This window comes from Maniola jurtina, chromosome 9, assembly GCF_905333055.1.
Source record: "Maniola jurtina chromosome 9, ilManJurt1.1, whole genome shotgun sequence".
In the NCBI taxonomy this organism is placed as follows: Eukaryota; Metazoa; Arthropoda; class Insecta; order Lepidoptera; family Nymphalidae; genus Maniola; species Maniola jurtina.
The window spans coordinates 6,070,635-6,091,951 of NC_060037.1; the positions used below are offsets into that span (position 1 = coordinate 6,070,635).

General features: G+C 37.1%; 2 protein-coding genes across 5 annotated transcripts; one reads left to right on the forward strand and one right to left on the reverse strand.

Annotated features, from left to right (window-relative positions):
• The first annotated feature begins 257 nt into the window (after positions 1 to 257).
• LOC123868410 (zinc finger CCCH domain-containing protein 18) lies at positions 258 to 14,224 on the forward strand. 4 transcript variants are annotated; one of them, XM_045910926.1, is made up of 17 exons: positions 258 to 368; positions 992 to 1,774; positions 2,414 to 2,565; positions 2,877 to 2,999; positions 5,544 to 5,682; positions 6,079 to 6,229; positions 6,635 to 6,782; positions 7,019 to 7,200; positions 7,332 to 7,506; positions 7,719 to 7,954; positions 9,628 to 9,708; positions 10,333 to 10,489; positions 10,983 to 11,070; positions 11,355 to 11,472; positions 11,943 to 12,022; positions 12,172 to 13,372; positions 13,739 to 14,224. In XM_045910926.1, the coding sequence occupies exons 2-16, from the start codon at positions 994 to 996 to the stop codon at positions 12,312 to 12,314; spliced, it is 2,754 nt and encodes a 917-aa protein (XP_045766882.1). In that variant the 5' UTR covers positions 258 to 368; positions 992 to 993; the 3' UTR covers positions 12,315 to 13,372; positions 13,739 to 14,224. The 4 variants fall into 4 exon arrangements, with proteins under 4 accessions (XP_045766882.1, XP_045766881.1, XP_045766883.1 ...); XM_045910925.1 differs by having other exon boundaries at positions 264 to 638; XM_045910927.1 differs by having other exon boundaries at positions 264 to 638; positions 9,643 to 9,708.
• A 2,647-nt stretch (positions 14,225 to 16,871) lies between these two features.
• Positions 16,872 to 20,756, reverse strand: LOC123868415 (ribonucleases P/MRP protein subunit POP1). Its single transcript, XM_045910938.1, has 4 exons — positions 19,178 to 20,756; positions 18,035 to 18,396; positions 17,303 to 17,584; positions 16,872 to 17,180 (listed from the first exon to the last, which is right to left on the reverse strand). Exons 1-4 carry the CDS (start codon positions 20,583 to 20,585, stop codon positions 16,884 to 16,886), a joined length of 2,349 nt encoding a protein of 782 aa, XP_045766894.1. The 5' UTR covers positions 20,586 to 20,756; the 3' UTR covers positions 16,872 to 16,883.
• Positions 20,757 to 21,317: the final 561 nt, after the last annotated feature.

The window sequence follows — 21,317 nt, forward strand, 5'->3', positions numbered from 1 at the left end:
TTTAGGGATTTGCGCTAATGGACCGCTGTCGGCAAATTACTGGTCATACAAATCCGGTATTCTGCCACTATCGGTAGATTAATTAGCTATTTTGCTGATGGCGGTCACGTCACGTAACGTAACCACGTACAACCATCGATCGTACAACGCTCAACACTAAAGTACCGCTAGCGGCATACTAATATTCCGTATATTTATGATATCACTTTACTCTATAATCTCTATTCTCCATTTTCTAGTTGTAACTTGTAATTTTAGTCTATGATTTCTGCGATGCGATGAGAAGGCTTGATGCGGCGCAAATTGAAGATTTTTAATTATTTATTTTAATACTTCAAGAATTTACCGTCTTATTCATCTCAGTTAAGGTAAGGGCGTAAGTTAACCCTACGGAAGTTATGAAAAGTGATTATTTATTATGTTCATATATATTTCTCCTATATCACAGCCATGTTGAAGTAGTGTTGATTTTAATAAGTTTACGTCGGTATAACGTTTACTAGAAAGTTAAAGTTCACTAGTACGTGTGACCAGACACGAGTTTCGTTTGTGTTGTGTTAATAAAGTTGAAAAGTCTTTACAAAATGAAAAGTGATCGAAAGTGCTACCGATTCAGGCGTCGAGGCGTCACCTTCAAGGTAAGGCTGGATGTGTCTTCAATATACATCACATTCACAACGTAGTTCCTCTAACTGTTCTGTTTGATTTATATCAAGATTCAAGAGTAACTTAGTTTCAGTAGGTTAAGTTGAAAGATTTGGGAAAACAAAAAAATTGTCGTTTTTCATCCATATGATATTGTAGCAGAATTAGGTATTTATTGAGCAAACAGAAATGAAAAAAGTTTTATTAATACTTATCTGTGTGAATTCAGATAATTTATATATTTTTTGTTCATGAGCTTATTTGTTTTAACAAACGTTAACAAGCTTTTGGGAAGGATGCACACAGTTCTCTTTCATTACTACAAAGTACTGCTGTCTGTTTGCAGAAATGGATTCTGAAGATTCTCGGGATGCAACTGGAGATGCTCAGTCAACATCAAGCAGTAGTAGCTCCAGTTCCAGGAGCAGGAGAAGTTCATCTTCAGATAGTTCTAAGAAAGATCCTAAATCCCCACCCAGGTCCCCTCCATCACCAAGATCCAATGGGCCTAAATCTCCCTCTCCAGACAGCCGCTCTCAAACATCTCAAAGATCTGCTCCCAAGGGTAAACCTCCATTATCTCCGGATAATTTGAGTGAAGCTCATTCAGATATAAATTCACCTGAAAATTCAATGCCTGCTTCACCAGTTGGTCCCAAATCTCCTGATGGTCCAAAATCACCTAGTGAGTTAGGCTCAAATATTGGTTCTCCAGAACAACCTGAACAGTATTCGTCAGCCCCACCTTCAGGTGGAGAGGGCCCTAAAACCCCACACTCTCCAGGTAGTTCTCTCAAATCCCCACCAGCCTCACCGTCAAACAGGTCTCAACCAGTTTCCCCAGACTCTGCATCCCAAGTCACCTTGCCAAGAAATCGTGAACCAAGGTCACCAACTGCTAGTCCATCTCCCGACAGAGCTTCTTTTCAGTCCTCACCTCCTAGATCACCAATTAAAAAGAATGATTGGAGTCCTAAAGAAAAATGGCGAAGGCATACTAAGGCTGAACAAAAAATGGTGTCCATACCTAGAAATCGGAGTAGATCTGAATCAAGTCAGTCTAGTAGAAGCTCGTCATATAATAAAAGGCCTAGTAATAAAGATCCAGCAACTGAAGCTATTTCTGATGGTAAAAATTCTATTTGTAATGCAACTACTAATGCGACTATCTAATTGCAATTAGAGAAGTTGTACTGTTATTCAGAAATATGAAAACTAAGATACATGCAAGTAATTGGCAGTCCATAAGATAAAAAGTTATATCTTCTTAAAGAGAGTGAATGCCTGCCAGTTTTGACCCAGTATAATCAGTAGTAGTAAGCACCAGTAAAGCACATGAAACCTACAAGAATCAAATCCATACTAATATTATAAATGCGAAAGTGTGTCTGTCTTTGCTAGCTTTTCATGGTCCATCTGTTTACCCATAATTTGATTTTGGTACGGAGTTAGCTTACATTCTGTGGATGTGTATACGCTACTTTTTATCCCAGAAAATAAGGATTCTTAAAGGATTTTTCTATCTAATTATTTAAGCAATTTTATGTTTGATACAGCGATAGCTTGCATTCTGGAGACTGTGATGGTCTACTTTTTATCCCAGAAACTCAAAGAGTTGCCAGAAGATTTTTGAAAACCTAAATCCACATGGACAAAGTTGTGGACATCATCTAGTTAAAAAATGAATGAGTCAACATGAAATAAGTTAATGAAATTTATATTTATCTATTTCTACAACAAAGATCTTTCACCATTGCTTAATTTTTAGGTGAAATGGAATCAGATCAGGAAGATGGTAAGTTTCGAAATAAATCAGCAGCAAGCGATAAACAGGACAAGGACCATAACATCAGTCATGAAGATTTATCTGATGTTTCTGATGATTCTGATGCACCAGACAATACAGACAAAGAAGCTAAGGTTAGTCTGGCTTAATGGCTTGGGTATTTTTTTTAAAACTGCCTTTATGTTCTAGATGGTTGAAAAAACTTTTAAAAGGAATGTACAAAGCATCCTGTTTATATTATAACAAATAAAAAATGAAACCTTTGGCCCAGGGGTAATCCATGGGAGGAATTTTGAAAGACCAAGTTGTTATGGATTGTTTGTCTATCTATCTTTATAGAATAGAAATATTTTTAGATGCATCTATCACAGGTTTGGAATACCTTTCCTAAGGAAAAGAACCAACAAGAAACTCAGACATAATTGTTTATGGTTCCTTGTTTCAGAGTAAATCAAAACCTCAATCGCCGGATAAGAAAATTGAAATTGTCAATGGTAATGACATAACCAGTTCACATCCATCACCTAAATCTGACAATGGGAAAGGTGATGCTCCTAAATTAGAAAAAGTATGTTTATTGGACTATTGAAATATCTGAATATAGATAGCTTTAATAAGATATTGCTTAAATCTCATATTTTAAAACTATCGTGATGGAAGAAGTGTTTTCATACATTGCATAATCATTATCTTATAATAATTATCTATGCTTCTACTACTACTATCTATACTATATAATATATCCATACTAATTTATATATACAGTGGTGGTCATATAATTAAGAACGATTTGTAGTTCGAGTCTTTCTTTATCAATATCATGTTTTCTGTAGCTCTGTGTTCCTTCTTAGAAGTAGTTAATTATGTTTTGACTTAGCCACATAAATCGGCAAACTGGATTACGAATAGGAGATATGAAATCGCCAAATATTTTTTAATAAATCTCATTTACTTCCTATAGTTACGAATTCAAACACAGATGTAGCTGGACAAATAATTAAGAACGAATATTAAACTGGTTTGAGAATTACTATAGATGAAACTTAAGTTAAATAGATTACATAAACATGAAAAAATAATCCTTTTAAACTAAAATTGATAGTTAGTGGCATGTCCATAGTTTTAAATTACTGCATTTCAGCGGCGAGGCATTAACTCTATCAATTTTTGACATTTTTTAAGAGAAATAGAGCTCCATTATTCCAAATAAACATCGTAATGCTCTTAAAATTGCTACTATGTCGTTTGATTACACTTTTCTTGGCTTCACACTAAATATTTTCAATTGAATTTAGATCTGGACGCTAGCTGGCTAGTCTAAAACAGAAACTGACTGTGTTATGCAGAATTTCTCAACGGTGTAGGCTTCGAAATTCGGATCACTGTCGTTCTGGAATATCCAAATAGCTGAAAGCACTTCATCAGCATACGGTGACATTGTTTCTTCCAGTATGATTTTATATTGGCATTGATCCATGCTTAGGTATCAGACTAACAAGTCCAACTCTATGCCCAGAAAAGCACCCCCTCGTGTTTTCTTCGTCATGCTTTAATGTCAGTTTTGTGTACTTGGAGTTAAATGCTTTATTCGGAGGTCATCGTACGTATCATTTTCCATCTGAATACACTCTGTTTATTTTTGTTTCATCAGAAAAAATAACATTTTTTCACTATCTGACAGTCCAGGTTTTCATACGTCTTTGCAAATGTAAGACGGGCTTACCTATGACAACGTTTCAACATGGGTACCTTCCTTGTTTTCCTTCCATACAACTTCTTTTCTACCAAACGCCTTTGAATAGTGCGTGACGAGATTTTTGAAGGGTTGTTTTCACCAAAATATTCTTTTCTTAGCTCGCTAGATCCTTTGAGAAGATTTTGAAACGATATTCGTATCATCTCAACGAAATTTCTTTCTCAATTTGGGTACGCGCGGAATATTTGACGTCGTTTCATACGTGTTAAAATGCTTCATAGAATTGAAAACCATTGTTTTTGAGCATTGGAAATAATCAGCTATCTTTTTATGCGACTAATTCTTCTCACAATGTTTTGTTACGACTTCACTTGTAGATTTATCACAAGTTTTACTTGTACCCATTATTTTTATAAAATAATCAAGTTTAATACTTTTACAGCATTAAATGGCGCCAAAAATTATACAAGACAAGAGACTTAACCACTGAGGTTCTCTATTTAAACTTGAATAAAAAAATGAATAGTTCAGCGTTCTTAATTATGTGACCAGCCAGTCAGTAGTAGCACAAGATTCAGATCTAATGTAATAAATGTATCTGTTAATTAATTAAATAATAATGTATATAAATGAATACACTAATAATAAGGAAAAGTTTTGTGATTCCAAGAGATATGAAAAATAATACATGCATTGAGTTATACTAGTTTATTTAAAAAAATAATGATCTTTAAATAATCGTTCTTAATTATATGACCACAACTGTATATATATATATTTTTAAATTATATAGACTAGCACTTGGCTGCAATCAGACCTGCTAGCAAGTGATGATGCAGCCTAAGATGGAGCGCGCTTGCCTAGAAGTTGCCTATTCACTCTTGACTTGAAGGTACCCATATTATAGGTGGAAGGGAAAACTGACGCCGGAAGGGCGTTCCATATTCTAGCGGTTCGAATTAGGAAAGAGGAAGCAAATCGCTTCGTACGTGTTTGAGGAATTTCGACTACATATGGATGCAGACCTTGACGATGCTTGGTAGTACGATGGTAGTACCAAGCGACATGTCTGTCTCACAGCCATCCTTTAACTAATTCCGTTTGACTAGTAGTAGTAGTAGTAGTAGAAATATATTGCAGAATTTACACAATGAAACCTTTCATTTGATATTTCGATGACTGAAAATTTGATATAATTTACCTTTTATTATATTTTATTATAATTTGCCTTACTCATTTTTTTCTTGATGATCATTATATTGATGTTGTACTTTTGATATTATGCAGATTTTAAAAAAAAAGCTTACAAAACTACTGATATTATTTAATGAATTTGTTTGTTACATTGCTTGGGTATTCTGAAAATTCTGCGGGCACAATATTATTATATTAAAAAGTATTTATGTGCTCGAAAAGGTGCCTCAAGAAAAAACGAGCAACACAGAAGATGGGGAGGAACAATTGGACTTTGAGGCGGAAGAAGGTGAATGTATTGAGCCCACTAAAACTAAAGACCAGTCAAATGGAGAGATTGAGACACAGGGAGGTGAAAAAGGTAAGAAAGTTTAGCCTGAGTAAAGTTCTAGTATTTTTTTTCTTCTTGATATTACACAAAATAAAATTTTACAACAGAAGCAAAAAAACTATGAAAGCTGCTGCAATGTGAAACTTTGCTGTAATTGTACTTTTTGATCGAAATCATGAACTTTGAACTTAATTTTATCATAGTTTTACTTGGAACTGAGTTAAGTTTGTATTTAGTTTTCAAAATCATGTACAAAAGACTCAATTTTAGAATACTTGTAGGCTGTTTTGCTAGGAAATGATTTCCGGATTTGTAATTAGTATGCCAACAACATCCAGTTTAGAGAAAATAAAAGTATTTTGATTCGATGTGTAATTCCACTGTTTTGTTCGCTAACTTCCTAATGGTTGAACGTTTCTAACGCAGAGGACGTGACAGCTATCCGTCGTTCCCGTGGCTCATCACTGGAAGAAGGTGAGGTGTCTGACGAGGCAGAGAGAAGGCCTGAAGAGAGCGAGCCTAGACCTGTATGCCGGTTCTTCTCTAGGGGAGCCTGTACTTGGGGTGTTAGTTGCAGGTATTGTAACATTGAACAAAAAAAGTGATGACAAAATTACAATGAGTTAATGTTTTATGAAATCACTTGACTGTTCGTTGTTTATCCATCAACTTTCATATTTCATTCATCCATTTAAGTAAATTGGTATTAGCTTTGAATTATGTAACTTTAAATTCTCTAAATTACTTTCCTTACTATTAAGTATTAGCTGATACCCGCGACTTCGTCCGCGCGCTTTGATTTTCCGCAATAGAAAGTAGCCTATGCTATTTTCCAGGTCTTTAGTTATACTGATGCAAAAAATCACGTCAATCCATTGCGACGTGATTGAAGGACAAACCAACAAACAAACACGCTTCCGCTTTTATGGTATGCGTAGTGATTTGATGATTCTAGATCAGTCAATGCTAAAACTATAATCAGGTTTCTGCACCCGGGCGTGACGGACAAGGGTAACTACAACATGTTCGATGTGGTGCGCGGCGTGCCGGCCGCCGGCGCCTTCCCCGCGCCGCGCGACTCCGCGCCGCCCGAGTCCGCCTGGGAGCGCGGCCTGCGCACCGCTAAGGAGGTGAGCCACTGAATAGACCCGCCACCACTCCTCCGACACTTCATACAAGCGAACCGATTTCATTCGCTTCTTCAGGCAAAGTAATAGTTGTGTTCTTTACCTGAAGAAGTGACACTAGCATTACGAAACAGCAATACATTCAGATGTGTCATTTTAGATTAATTTAGAAAATGTGTAAACCAGAATCAGCCATAATGCTTGTGTAACTAACTCTTATATTTCAATAATATCAACAGATGCTTAGGATAGCAAACAAACGTAAAGAGCAAGACATGGATTTCGAGGAAAAGAAACTCCATCTATCAGTGGGCGGGGTGGTTCACGACCCAGACGCGGAGCTCGCGTACGCGGCCGCGGCCGTCGGCGCCTCGCCGCCGCGCGACCTGCCGCCCGCGCATCGCGACCCCGACGTGTACAGGTGAGTGTTTCGTCGCGCTAGAGACAGGAAACTCCATATCTAATCAATGGGCCAACAACGACACAATTGTGCAAGAGAGAACGCCCTATATTAGCTCGGCTCTCCCTACACGGTATAACATTTTGTTACAGGCCTGGGCCTTACGGTGGCGCGATGTATCGCGGTGGGCGGTTCCCGCGGCCACCAATAGACGAGCGCGAACGTTACTACGAACGCGAGCGCGGTTACGATCGCGAGCGCCCGTTTGAACGTCCACCGTACTACGACGAACACATGCCTGCTCCTGAAGAAGTACCCTACCACAAGGTATGAATCCGTCGAAATATAATAGATAATGTAGCGAATTCTGTTGTATTTGTATACACCTCTTAAATAATTGACATATCTAAATCTGGTGCTATCCGTTTCCACAAGGAGCATTATGAATGGGATAGCAATACATTTACACGTAGGGGTGTAACATTGTCGCATCAACCAAAGGCTTACTTGAGAGAATTTACTGGATTTTTGTTCTGTAGAGGCGTGTTCGTTCATCTCGTGAGGTGATAGTCCAACGTGCAGAAGTGGAACGACGTGAGGCTCGAGAGGGTCGCGAGGGCCGTGTGAGGGAGGTACGGGAGGGCCGCGAGGTACGAGAGGGCCGTGAGGGTCGCGAAGGCCGCGGGGACGAGTGGGCCGATCCCTGGATGCGGGCCGAACCCGCCGCTCGACGACGAAAACCACAATCTTCTGAGGATTCATATTCATCCTCTAGGTATGTGTAGACTTGCATTCGTAGCTAGGTTACATGAACGCATAGTCAATAGAAGTTATTCATTTTGTTACATCGCATATTTAAGAAAGGGGGTAAATGGATGAGGGTAATATGAAAGAAATATGACTGCGATCTTTGTTATTGAATTTAATAAATAATCTAAATAAAGGGGTTGGAATTTTCAAATGTTTTGTGTAACTAAATGAGTAACCATAATGAATATTTCTAGTAAAACTTGTCTGAATCCCATGACTTGTTTATATTGTTTGAATCCTTATAATATAATGTCAGAACAGTCGAAGTTGTAAAGCTGTCCAATAGCTTATCAACCCAAAGTAAATATAACAATATTAATTAAAAGTGCTAATTTTTTATGACCCCTTGAATTTAAGCCATTTGTGTTAAATTCAAATTAAATAAGATTTAAATTGATTTAGCAAAAACGTAAGTTCAGGCAAATTTTATTTGAATCAATGAAATATAAATAGCAACTTAGATGAAGTGAATGTGAATTGCTTACGAGCACACTACCAGGATGTTATGTTGAGAGCAGTCGAGAGGCGAAAACCTCCTATCTATCTATCTTCAACTCCACGCCCCGAACCGCAGTATTGAAATTGCCACAACAAGAGAAATATAAAAATTTAAAAACAGAAATTCTTTGTAATTTCTTAAGGAAAGGTCAAGCACCAAAATCCTTGAAAAACATAAAAACTATTTTTTCCTACCAAAAGTGTAGCAGCTTGTGTTTTATGGTTTCAGATAATATCAAGAAATGAATACTAATTCGATCGAATTCGATTCGCATCGAAAATGCTATTTAGATTAATATTACACAATATTATGTTTAAAGTTTGAACACCTTCACTTTCTTCAATTGAATTGTCATTTTCAATTTTGTGTCCACAACTAAATTGGTGCCATTGCACTGACATATCATGCAGGAAGATGCAGTCATGGAATATCATAGAGGGATAGAACGACATGCAAAAGCACATTATATGTTTCTGTTGGATAGGATGGATTTAGCAGTTTCATTACCACGGTTCGCACTTTACGGCGCGCGGCGTCGCGAGACATTTTAGTTTCGTCCCTCTGACCGCTCTTAAAATAACAATCTGTTGTAACTTAAATGAATTGTGTTATGAAGATATGGTTATTATCACAACCAAGACATTTTTATATGTGCAATTATATTTTCTCTTTCATATAGATAAAACAATAATAATATAAAATACATATTCAACTATTATCCAAAGTATTTTTTTTTCATTTGGGTTTCCATAACCTGAGATGAAAAAAAAATCCTGCAATCTGACTGACCGATTGACGGACAGAATTTTGTTTTAAAGTTATATGTACAAAAGATATTAATCAAAACACTTTCCCTCTGCTTCTCCTCTCCCCGGCTGGGTTATTCTTTCATAACTAATGTCGTGGTGTTTTTGGTTCTCACGAATCCCATCTCTTCATTAACTTCTGCATGCGTTCTCACTTGGGTTTGCTGCTGGTTGCGAACGGGTGTGTGTGTGGGACGTACGTGTCGACGCGACGCACGTGTGCGTGTGTGGTGACGTACGTGTTGCGTGCGCGTGTGCGACTGTGCGGTCGCGTGTCTGCACGGGTGTGTGTGTGCCTTCACCTCTCCCCCTGGCTTCCTTCTGAGCCCACAGCTCTTCAAATTCCAGCTCGCGTAGTACAGGCAGCCCCGGGGCGAGGCGAAAGCGACGGGCGTCGTCGTCTTCACGCCAGAGGTGAGCAAAGAGTAGCGAACACGCATGGATCTGATAATGATATTCGCTTTCTTGTATTCATATTATTAGTTTGATTAATCGTGTTTGTTACAACATTAATTTTATTTATGAAGTGCACTTCGGTGCTATATTGCCCTTGCTCCCTTAGCCAGATTATAATAGTGAATGAATTACATAATTAAATAAAATAATTTTGTCATATCGTTTAATATTGTGTTAATTTACAACAGTGGCATGATAGTTTGAAGTGTTAGAGCAGTGGGTTAAACCGGGAGGCTAGCACAGAAGTTATGACAGTCGCATTGCGATATTCTCAATTGGCTGAATTTATGGTATTCTCGCTGCGTATTAGCTTGCTCAGATACAGAGTGCCGGTCAATCAGAAGTGATTACGATTGTCGCATTTTCGGTGTCAACTTTAGTGCTACCTGCCAGTCATTGCATTGTTTAACCACCGACTGTTCACTTGAATCACTAATGCCTCTAAACAGCCTTAGAAAATAGTGCTATAACTCTTATTACAATGAGGTTTGGCATATTTTATGTTAGTTGAAAAGTTAGGTCAGCAAAACGCTTCCGTATGATTAGTTCATTGCCACAGTATAAAAAAAGTTGTTCGTTCAGGTTGTCACCGTCGGTGATCGTTCGCGAGCGTCGGTTGGCGACTGCTCGCGCGACCGCCATGAACCCTCCGGCGCCACGTAGACGTGCGCCCTCGCCGGCCGCCGCGCGACAGCTGAGCGCGATCAACCCACCCCCGCCTGCACCGCATCGACACAAGGTATGGTCGGCCTCAGAATTCGAGTAGCAATTCGGTCAAGCAATGTGCATAACCGAGCCACGCGAATATAATCATTAAGGTGCTAAACGACATACGGCCTTTGACTGTATATAATAAATTATTCATTTACTCCTAAGTCCTGACCAAATAATTATGACCACTTAACAGATTCAAGGGTCTGTCTGTCAAGTTTCAAGATCGTTTTTCTCAGGAACGCGTGAAAGTATCAGGTTGAAATTAATATCAAATACTTATGTCTACTCACTATTGTCCCTTAGAACTGTAAAAAAAGTCAAGCTTCTACGTCAACACAATCAAAATTCAGGATTATGCTGCATATTTTGATACACCCCGGGTATTCCCATATTACATACCAACTACATTACATTTATATACCATATCATGGACTGTAATTGTATAGTGATAAGGATTAGTGATATCTAATAATGGTAATCAGTAAATAATACTAATATAATAAAAATGTATTATATAGGATGAAGTGGATCCATATGGACGCAGCAAAGTGTCGAGCCGCAGTAGAAATAGGAAAAAATACTCAAGATCTTCATCATCAGGTTCAGGTTAGTTTTAAAGCACCATAATACCATTGAAATAAAGTTTCTTATATTTTATTAGTACTTAGTGCAAACATATTACTGGCTAAATATAGTGGCCAATTACTAGTGTAAATGGCCACTATATTTAAAAATAAATTATAAAAATAAGTTTAAAAAAAAAAACATATTATTACAATGATGAATCGATAGAAATACGAAAATTACACAAATGAAGTGTATCCAATAATATAGTTTATGACTAAAAAGTAAACTACTGAGTAGTCATACTGGTGACTTATCATTGGCAGAATCGTCATCATCCTCGAGCGAGTCGGAGAGCGAGTCGCGATCATCCTCATCGTCGGGCAGCTCGGGGGCGCGTCGCGCGAGGCACGCCCGCCTGCTCAACGCCGCCGCGAGGCCGCGGTGAGTGATAGCATCTCGACCGAGTCCCTGAGATCGAGATCACCAGGGTTTAGGAATGCAATTCCTTACAACATCAGGGTTGAGGAGTTGTGACCTAACGACAGTCTTTATTTGCTGTAGGTAACTCCAATGTCAATTTATAACCCTAGAGTTTCTAAAACCCATCACGTAGATTTTTAAAAAATCCCAACAAATTGATTTTCCTTAATAAAAAGTAGCTCAGGATGCACGCCCTTAGGCTTAGGCGCTCTCTACTTTGACTTTGCACAGACTTAAGTTTCAGTTAAAACGAGACAGATTGACGCAAGCAATATAACGCTGTCTCGTTTTAACAGTATCTAAGTCTAAGCAAAGACAAAGTGCGCTCTATAAATCACAACCTTGGTTGAAGAGATTAATTATTGTCTATGCATCTTCAGGAGCAGAGCTGTTTTGATTTATTCTAATATACTATTGTATTTTGTTTTTAGGATAAATGCAAAATCAAATGCCGGCCTTGCAGCCGCTGTATCAACTGCCACTAGTAAAAAGGAAGCGTCAATTGAGAAAGGTATTTAATTTTGTAGTACTATATACTTAACTGACAGAGGACGAGGATTTTACGTATTTTAGAAGACCTACTATTTAATTATCACAAAAAATAATTGATTTTGGACATAGGAAAAAAACCCTATCAATAATTATAAATTTTTTTAACAGAAGTTATAAATAAGAAACGAACAGCGAGTTCGCCAGTTGGCGGAGCGGCGCCCGCTAAGAAATCAGTCTCCAGGCGAGAGGAACTCCTCAAACAACTGAAGGCGGTCGAGGACGCCATAGCCAGGAAGCGGTCCAAGATATAGGGATAGGAGATGTCTAGATATTACACCATTTGTAATATGCCGTTCGGGCTGATTGGTGATACTGCCTGCATTTACAGATAGTATAGGTCGCACCAAACTTGATGGCCGATCGAAATGTAAGGTGTATTTTATTCCATGCTAAATCTCTTAAATGAAGGGAATATCCTGTAACCATGACGTCTGCCTTAGAAAGGGGACAGTGACATCACTGCCCATATTATAACTGCGAAAGTGTATTTGTTTGTTGGTTATGTTAAGTTGTCCTTCAATCACGTTGCAATGAAGCAACAGATCGATGTGATTTTTGCATGGGTATAGTTACAAGACCTGGAGAGTGACATAGGCTACTTACTTTTTATCCCGGAAAATCGAAGAGTTCCCACGGAATTTAAAAAAAAAAATATTTTCGCCTTCGCCACGGGCATCACCTAGTATATAGTATTTTTTGTCTGAAGTCAAGAAGGTTTCTCGGGAAATACGCCGAAGAGCAAGTGCCCTCGCGTTTCACCCCATAACCGTAGTATATAATTTTTTGTCTGGAGTCAAGAAGGTTTCTCGGGAAATACGCCGAAGAGCAAGTGCCCTCGCGTTTCGCCCCATAACCGCGAGATTGGTGTGGCCTTAGGAGGTGGTGGGTTTTCATGCAGGTCGTTCAAAGCGGTCCTCAAGTTTGGTGCGACTATAACACATTATCCTCATTAATTAAAATAATAAATGTCAAGTTACAACTTCGCTTTAGTGTTCATTTAAAGCACATAATGGTACTGATTCTGATTGTAACTAAATTTTACAGTATTCCCATCTTTTGCTTACCAATATAGTATGAAAAAAAAACCTAATTTAATGTAGAACTATCAAACCGTAACTTTAGATCCCAATCGTGAGCCTATTTTTTAAATTTGTAGAGTGCACTAAAATTCAAAATTGATTTGCCGGCCTTTTTAGGCAATATTAAAAAGAAAAAAATGCAGATACTACAAATTTAGTTTAGAGAAAAACATCAGAATCGACGCCAACGTGACTAATTCTGCTGTATACTGTCTAAACTAAAATGACAGGTCTAAGGTTGAAATCTATAAAGCGCACTTTGACTTTGCTCAGCCTTAAGTTTCAGTTAAAACGAGACAGATTTATGCCAGCAGTATAACGCTGTCTCGTTTTAACAGTGTCTTAAGTCTGAGCAAAGTCAGTGTGTGAGATCTATAGAGATAGATCTCAGCCTAAATGTACTATTCTTTTCATAATACTCCACGCAGGAAAAGATTTAGACCTGTCACTTAATTTAAAAAATTTGATACAACAGAATTAGCCACAATGTCAAACATATGAACCAATTCATTTTAAACGACCCATTTCTATATTTGACAGGAAGTGGGAAAATTAGTTAATTCTCTTGTATGCATTGGCGTACAAGAGAACAATAGGTCTAAAAGTAGTGCTTTCCTTTTCACAATGTTCCCACCGGAAAAAAATAACACTACTTTTAGACGTACGTGCAAAGCTCATGTTTTGTATGATTTGAGTACAACCAAGAATCACCAATGTATCCAAAAAAACATTCCTATTTAAAACACTTAAAAATCGCGTAGCATAAGTAGGCCTGAAGGAATGCAAATGCGAAGCTGTAACATTTTTATTCAATATAAATAAAAGTTGTATCTTTTATTAATTGTCATAGTAATTTTTTTTTTTTATCTAAATGTGTACTACTTACATTGCGGTAGGGTTGCCATTTGTAATTTTTTTGAAAATCATACTTTGAAGGTGTACGTACCTACATGGAAAATTCGATCGAGTCACAAAACTTTGTCATTATTTATTCGTATTGTTTACATCTATAGACAAAGGTACATTTTTAATGGTTTTTAAGAACTCTAAAATCAAATGTGTTCGGTAAAACTAGACCAAGGGAAAAAAAAGAACAGGGTTACCTGTTTAGATAAATAGAAGTTTATTTCAAGAGAAAGACTCAAGGAGGAGGTTACCTACGCTAAATATTATACTACTGCATGGTTTCTGCCGCCAGCTGAAATCGTAATTGACTAATGTGTAGTGTACTGTGTATTAGATCAGTTGGCAACCCTGAAATCATAAAATGTTTCTTTGCCTGCAACTAATTTACTGTACAATATTCTTGTGAGAATATATGTAGTTTATGTAGGTCTCATTACTGTGTTGTGTTGTGTCGTGTATTATGACGCGCCAGGTGATCGGCGTCAACCATTTTTAACCCCCGACCAAAAAAGAGGGGTGTTATAAGTTTGACGTGTGTATCTGTGTATCTTTCTGTGGCATCGTAGCTCCTTAACTAATGAACCGATTTTAATTTAGTTTTTTTTTTTGTTTGAAAGGTGGCTTGATCGAGAGTGTTCTTAGCCATAATTCAAGAAAATCGGTTCAGCCGTTTGAAAGTTATCAGCTCTTTTCTAGTTATTACTGTAACCTTCACTTGACGGGGGTGTTATAAATTTTTAATTTACACTTTTATATTAACTACTTACTTGAACTTTCTGGAATAAAAATTAGCCATGTCGTCCGTCCTCGGATTCAAGCTATCACCTTTTGTCAAAATCTGAGAACTGATTCTCCTAAATAAGATGCAGCCTATATTCTTCTCCGGGATGCAAGCTATCCGGTAATCAAAATCATTTAAACGGATGAAAAGGTAACAGACACTTTCACATTTATAGGATCAGTATGGATGTACATATCCACACATCTCAACACGTTAATGTGTACGCAGCTTTATAAAAAGATGTTCGGGCCGTCATTAAATGAAACAGTTGAGCATAATATCTCTGTATTTTATCAACACAAATAAAATATTTCTTGGTGGTCATGCTAGAATGGGCTGGTTGGCAAAAAATTGATTGCTATTTAGCTTTTTCGATGTATCTCTGACTGTGTCACCCTAATGGAGGCTAGCAAGGAAGTTGTGATTATTAATATTACCACAGTCGCAATTTTTTTGTAATTAGCTGTTTGCAGAATTTATGACATTAAAAAAATATTTTAGGGCCAATAGTCAGGGTGCGTACTGCCAGCCAATTAGACTATTGTGATCGTCATAATGTATAACATTATGACGATCACAATAGTCTAATTGGCTGGCAGTCTAGTTGACCAACTTTGGCGCCAAAGTTGGCGCCTTCCTTATATGATCACATTTTTGCTTGTAAAGTCTCCGTATGGTATGTAAGATAGTATTAAATGTTTGCCTTTTCCAAGGGAAATGTATTTGTAAGCGTAGGCTTAGATTAGCTAAGTAATACCAGAATTTCCGATGTTAACGTTTGTTGCTCTGTATAAAATCATCTTTATTTTAGTACTGATTAGCTGTAATTTGGCATCAGGATCACAAAGAGAATACCAAACCTAGATTTGTTAGGTGGAACTTATAGATAATGATGAGCAAAAATAAAATACATAATTTTGTAAAATAGGTACTTCTTTTATTTTTACTTCACCAATTGAATATTTTAGAGGCATCCATATGTACTGAGGGGTTGGTGAACAAAAGGGTTTCTTACGAAAATAAATTTTATAAGAGGAGCAAAATCTGAATGAAAGCACACACTTTGGACTGTACTCCATACTTTTTGGCTGAGATCTGTAGAGCCTACTTTGACTTTGCTCAGACTGGTAGTTAAGGGGTAAGCAACGGGTCTGCTCGCGAAATTCAAATTTTATTTGATTTTTCGCAATTTGTCAACTAATACGACAAAGTAGGCTTATGGTATTCTAGTTGCGACAATGGCAGTATCATTTCCACGTGTTTATATAAAAAAATAAAAATTTTTACTTGATAATGTCCAGTTTAAGAAATTAGCTTTAGTATCGACTAATTTGAATGCCATAAGCCTACTTTGTCGTATTAGTTTTCAAATTGCGAAAAATCATTTCGCGGGCAGACCCGTCGCATCCACCTTAAAACAAGACTGAGACATCTCCACAGTCAACAAAAATCTGTCTCTCTCTGTACTGTAACTCTGAATATAACTAACTACTCTCTAACGACAGTGCCTTAATTTTGAGCAAAATCAACGTGCGCTCTATAGATTTCAGCCTATGACCTGCGCAAACTACCATGTTGCAACTTTACATTGGAGTGTTTTGGGTTCACTATATGAAATGCATAGTATTACCACGATGCGCGACTCTGCTTGTAGGTACTAAAGTTGAGATTAATAGAGCGCACTTTGACTTTGCTCAGACTTACACAGTAACAACTAGACTGTGTTGTATCGCCGACATAATTTATCTCGTTTAATGGCAGATTCACACCAATTGCGTATGCAGCACGTACACGTGACACGTGCGTAGTAACACGCGTGAACCCATAGACGTAACTGCACGCATTACGTCTACGCGAACGTTCACGCCACGCAAGCGGTATGCCGTGTTTCATAGTTCCATACATTACAACGTAATGGTACGCGCTATATCTGAGCAAGTCAAAATGCGCTCTACAAATCTCAGCCTGAGTCGCGTGTCGCCATTGCCTATCACAGTCTACTTTAAATGTTTCTATAGCTTAGGATTTAAGACAAAGAACTATTGAAGTTAGTATTACTTTATTATTTCAATATTTGCTATTCTATATGTCCTTGAAGTAGTATTCCGAACAAGAACTCGATTTAATCCATGATCCAGTAACTTCATAACAGCATTGTATGTCACGTAGCCAACTCCACAACTTTTGGCTTCTGAAAAACTGAAAGCTCCTTGTGACAAATATCCCATGACTTCTCTGGAACTAATATTACGAACTGCTTCTATGTTAGAAGGAAGCCATAATTCTCTCATGGCTTTGACATATTCTGATGGCTCATGTTTATTTTTCTTCAATGGGTTTGGTTGATTTACCTGGAAAAGAAACATTAAAAGGATTTATGAATTTTGATATCATGTGGAGTAATTACTAATGTTAAAGTTATATAAGCTTTTATGAATTTCTGTAAAGAAAACTTTGACTAGATTAGACCAACCTGTTTTACAGATATTTTCTTCTTTAGTTTTATTCGTTTTTTCTGCATTAGTTTTAATAACTTCTTATGCTCAGCTCTTTTTTGCTTCCTTAACATTGCATTGCCATCTGCATGATGTGGCTCCATTATTTTTTCTTTTGAAGAAATATCACTTTTGTTAGGAATGCATATCATTGCATGTTTTTTCAAATTACCTTTGCCTATTATTTGTATGTAGACAGGAACTAAGCAGTGATTACAATGGCCTAGTTTGGGCACGTTCTTTTTCAATTCAATGCAGTTCTGCAACAGAAATTTATTTATTTTAGCCTTATAGATCTATCAAGGGTCTCTATTTTAGGGCTTGTGAACATAGGTAACATCAACATGAATTTCAATTTTACAGCTCTAAGTATTTTCTTTTTAAAATTCCTCATGCGCAGATGAACTAGAAGAAATTAAGGGTTTCTTCTTTTACTACAGAACCCTAAATAAGACGTGTCTCAAATTATGATTTGGACCTTTTTAAAATTAGTTAAAGACAAGGAACCTGCCCCGGCTTCGCATGGGTTATTACAATTTTCGTAGATACTCTAATTTTTTTTGAGTATAAAATATGACCTATGCCACTCAGGATTAATGTAGCTTTCTATCGGTGGAAGAATTTTCAAAATCTGTTCATTAGTTCCAGAGATTACTTCCTACAAACAAACTTACAAACTTTACCTCTTTATAATATTAGTATAGATTTACCTGTAATTTATCTAGCATATCTCTATCACGCAGTACAAACAACTGCTCATCCTTCTCATTACCCCATTCTTTTAGCAGGACATTCCAAGGGCAAATAAAAGGGCTGGGCACTGCAAGTTTTATAAAATTCACCCTCTTGCTGGGCGGTCGTCCAAAATACTTTTCTTTAAGTTCTAACTCTATCCTCTTTTCCTCCATTTGCCCAGCATCAGAATCTGGTGGCATATAGCAATCGCCTGTTTCAAAAGCAATGCTTTCAGTTTCTCGAAGGCCTCCTGCTCTCGCTCCAAACATTATAAAGGTTAACCAGAATGGTAGGCCATATCCTGCTGGTATGATTATGTCCCATCCACTGCCATATCCTTAAATAAGAAAAATGCAGATTTTTTTTTATTTAAACATTAAATGCTCTCGGTGATATGTATATAAATTAAGTAAAATTAAAATAATATTAAATTAATTTAAAATACAAACTTTTGATCCTATTAATATTATAAATGTGAAAGTGTGGATGTTTGGATGCTTGTTACTCAATCACGCAAAAACGGCTGAACGGATTTGGATAAAATTTGGAATGGAGTTAGATTATACCCTGGATGTGAGTGGAACACATAGGCTACTTTTTATCCCGGAAAATCAAAGAGTTCCCGCGGGATTTTTAAAATATAAATTCACGTGGACAAAGTCACGGCCATCAGCTAGTTATTATATAGAATGCTGTGATCATAATAATTCATAATCATAAAAGGCTATTAAGACTAAAGTAATAAGAGGTGAAGAGGTGATAGGTTACTGGTTAAAACGTCCGCCTTCTACTTGGGATGTTGGGAGTTCAAAGCATGCACCTCGTAACATTTTGCAGTTGTGTGTTTTAATAGTAATTAAATATCACTTGCTTTAACGGTGAAGGAAAACATCGTGAGGAAACATGGATGCCTGAGAGTTCTCCATAATGTTCTCAAAAGTGTGTGAAGTCTCCCAATCCACACTGGTCAGAATGGTAAACTGTAGAGTGTAGACTAAACCCTTCTCATTTTGAGAGGAGATCCATGCTCAATAGTGAATGGGTTGATAATGATGATGATGATGAATAAATAAAGTAAGTATTACTCAAATCTTTAAATCTAATGATTTAATACTTACCAAGTTTTTTGTAACCACAGTTTTGAGACCCAGGTCTTTGTATTAACACAATAGGTATGGTTGGAAGGAAAGGATCATCTTCATTAACTTCCCCAGGCACTAACTGTGTTTTTGTTATGTGTGCAATGTATTGGGCATTTGTTATCTTTTTGTCCTTTATTATTTCACATACTGAGGTATCCCATATGGGTGAAGAGGCTAAATATTGTGGTACATTTAGTAGTGATTCAGTATCTGTTGGAGTTGTTTTGTTTTGTGCTTTTGTTCTTTTTTTGGGGCGACTTAAGCGAGGATCTTTAACAACCAAACCAATGGCTAAGCTTGGTGGTAACTGAGACGGTGAAGTTACAGAACTGATACTTTCCCAGTAATCATGCTTTTGTTCTAAAAATAACTGAGTATTTTCCTTAGTGGCATGCTGTAGCCAAGCATTCGTTTTGAATTTTTCTATATCTTTTACACATTTAAGTGTTTGTACTAGTACTGGATGACTTTTGGGACCTGTCATTCGAAATCTATTGTACATTCCTGGCATTATTTTAATTTGAATATCAGAATATTTAGTAGTTATTTTCCTTCTTTTAGCAATAGCATTTTCTTCATTTTCTTTATTATTTACATCTGATTTTGGATTATCAATTAAGTCAGATAATACTGACTCCACTTGCTTTGCAAACGCAGGATGTACAAACAACCAAAGTTCTTTATTTGCATTGTACGAGACCCATAAAAATTCAACTCTACCTATAAATTCAAATGGATATTTATCAGGCATGTATAAATTAACTGTTCCTTGTCTATTACCATTTAAATATGCTTTGGCACAGATGCCAAGTCCACAACAATTACTTGTTAGTGAGCTGAACATATCTTTTATTCTTTCAACTGATCCTTTGATTTGTATAGGCATATAATAAGAGATGTCTTGAATAAGGCAATGTGCAGAGCTAGCACGGTAGCAAGCTCTAAAAGCTTTGTCACAAGGCCTGTACGCTAAGCGATGTCCCCACCGTTCGATCATATGAAACCTCTTTGCATGCCAAATGTGCGTTTCTAGCCAAACATGTCTTCTTTGCCGCCTATTGTATTCTTCTAATAGGTTAGTTGCACGTCGTCTATATTTGCGGGAAGGTCGCTTCTGTTTTGGAGGCAAACCACTTTTTTTCAGCTGTTCTAAGTGCCCTTCTCGCAAGCGCCGTGGAAGGCGTTTACAGTTGTGGCTCATAACTCTCCGACGCATATGCACCGGTAAGCATTGAAAGATAAGCTTAGTTTTACTTGGATGAAGGATACTTTCGGTCATGGCTGCAATTTCCACACTTCTAGAAGCGGCGAATTTGAAACTGTTTGCTGAATGCGGGAGGTGTTCGGTACCTCCCAAAGCCGCATCAAACTCCATTTGCTCCATTGTGATATTGCCGTATTTATACAAAATACTTCATATAATTTAGTTTTAAATTTAAATATATATTGAAAACAAATTAGTAAAGTACTGTTATGGCATCAATTCTGAATAAAATAATAATCTTTAAAAGTGTACACATAACCTCTCCAGTCTCCTGCACCCTGGCAGATGACACTTGACAGATGACAGTCTGTGATGCAAGGAACATTTATACTCTGCTGTGATGACGGTGGTGTGTAACAAATGACAAACTGACAATCATCTGACAATCCTTCTTTTTTGTATTTTCTAAGTACAGTGACAACGGGTAACTTTAAAAACGTGTGAGAAAAGCGTTCTTCATTTGTGCGTTTGTCTCTACACGAAGGCAATATAAATATATCAGATAATATTTCATTTCTGTCAAATAGCAATAGCACCACATAGGGGGTTTCAGGATGTTCATAGAAATAGGTAGGTATGTACTATGTACCAACCTACTTACTAGGCATTATTTCGTACTATATGCATCCATGGTACCTATAACTAACTTTGTCTTAGCACTGATTTAAAAAACAATCTAGGTACCTACCTACGACCAGAAAATAAAGATATACATAGTTAATCTTTTAATTGGTATAATTGTACTGAAACAATTTTCGACCGCGGATTTGCAGAATAAATTAACATGGCCAAGAAACATAATAATATTTTACTCTAGGGAGCACGTGGCCCTGCTTCGTGCTTGCAGTGCGT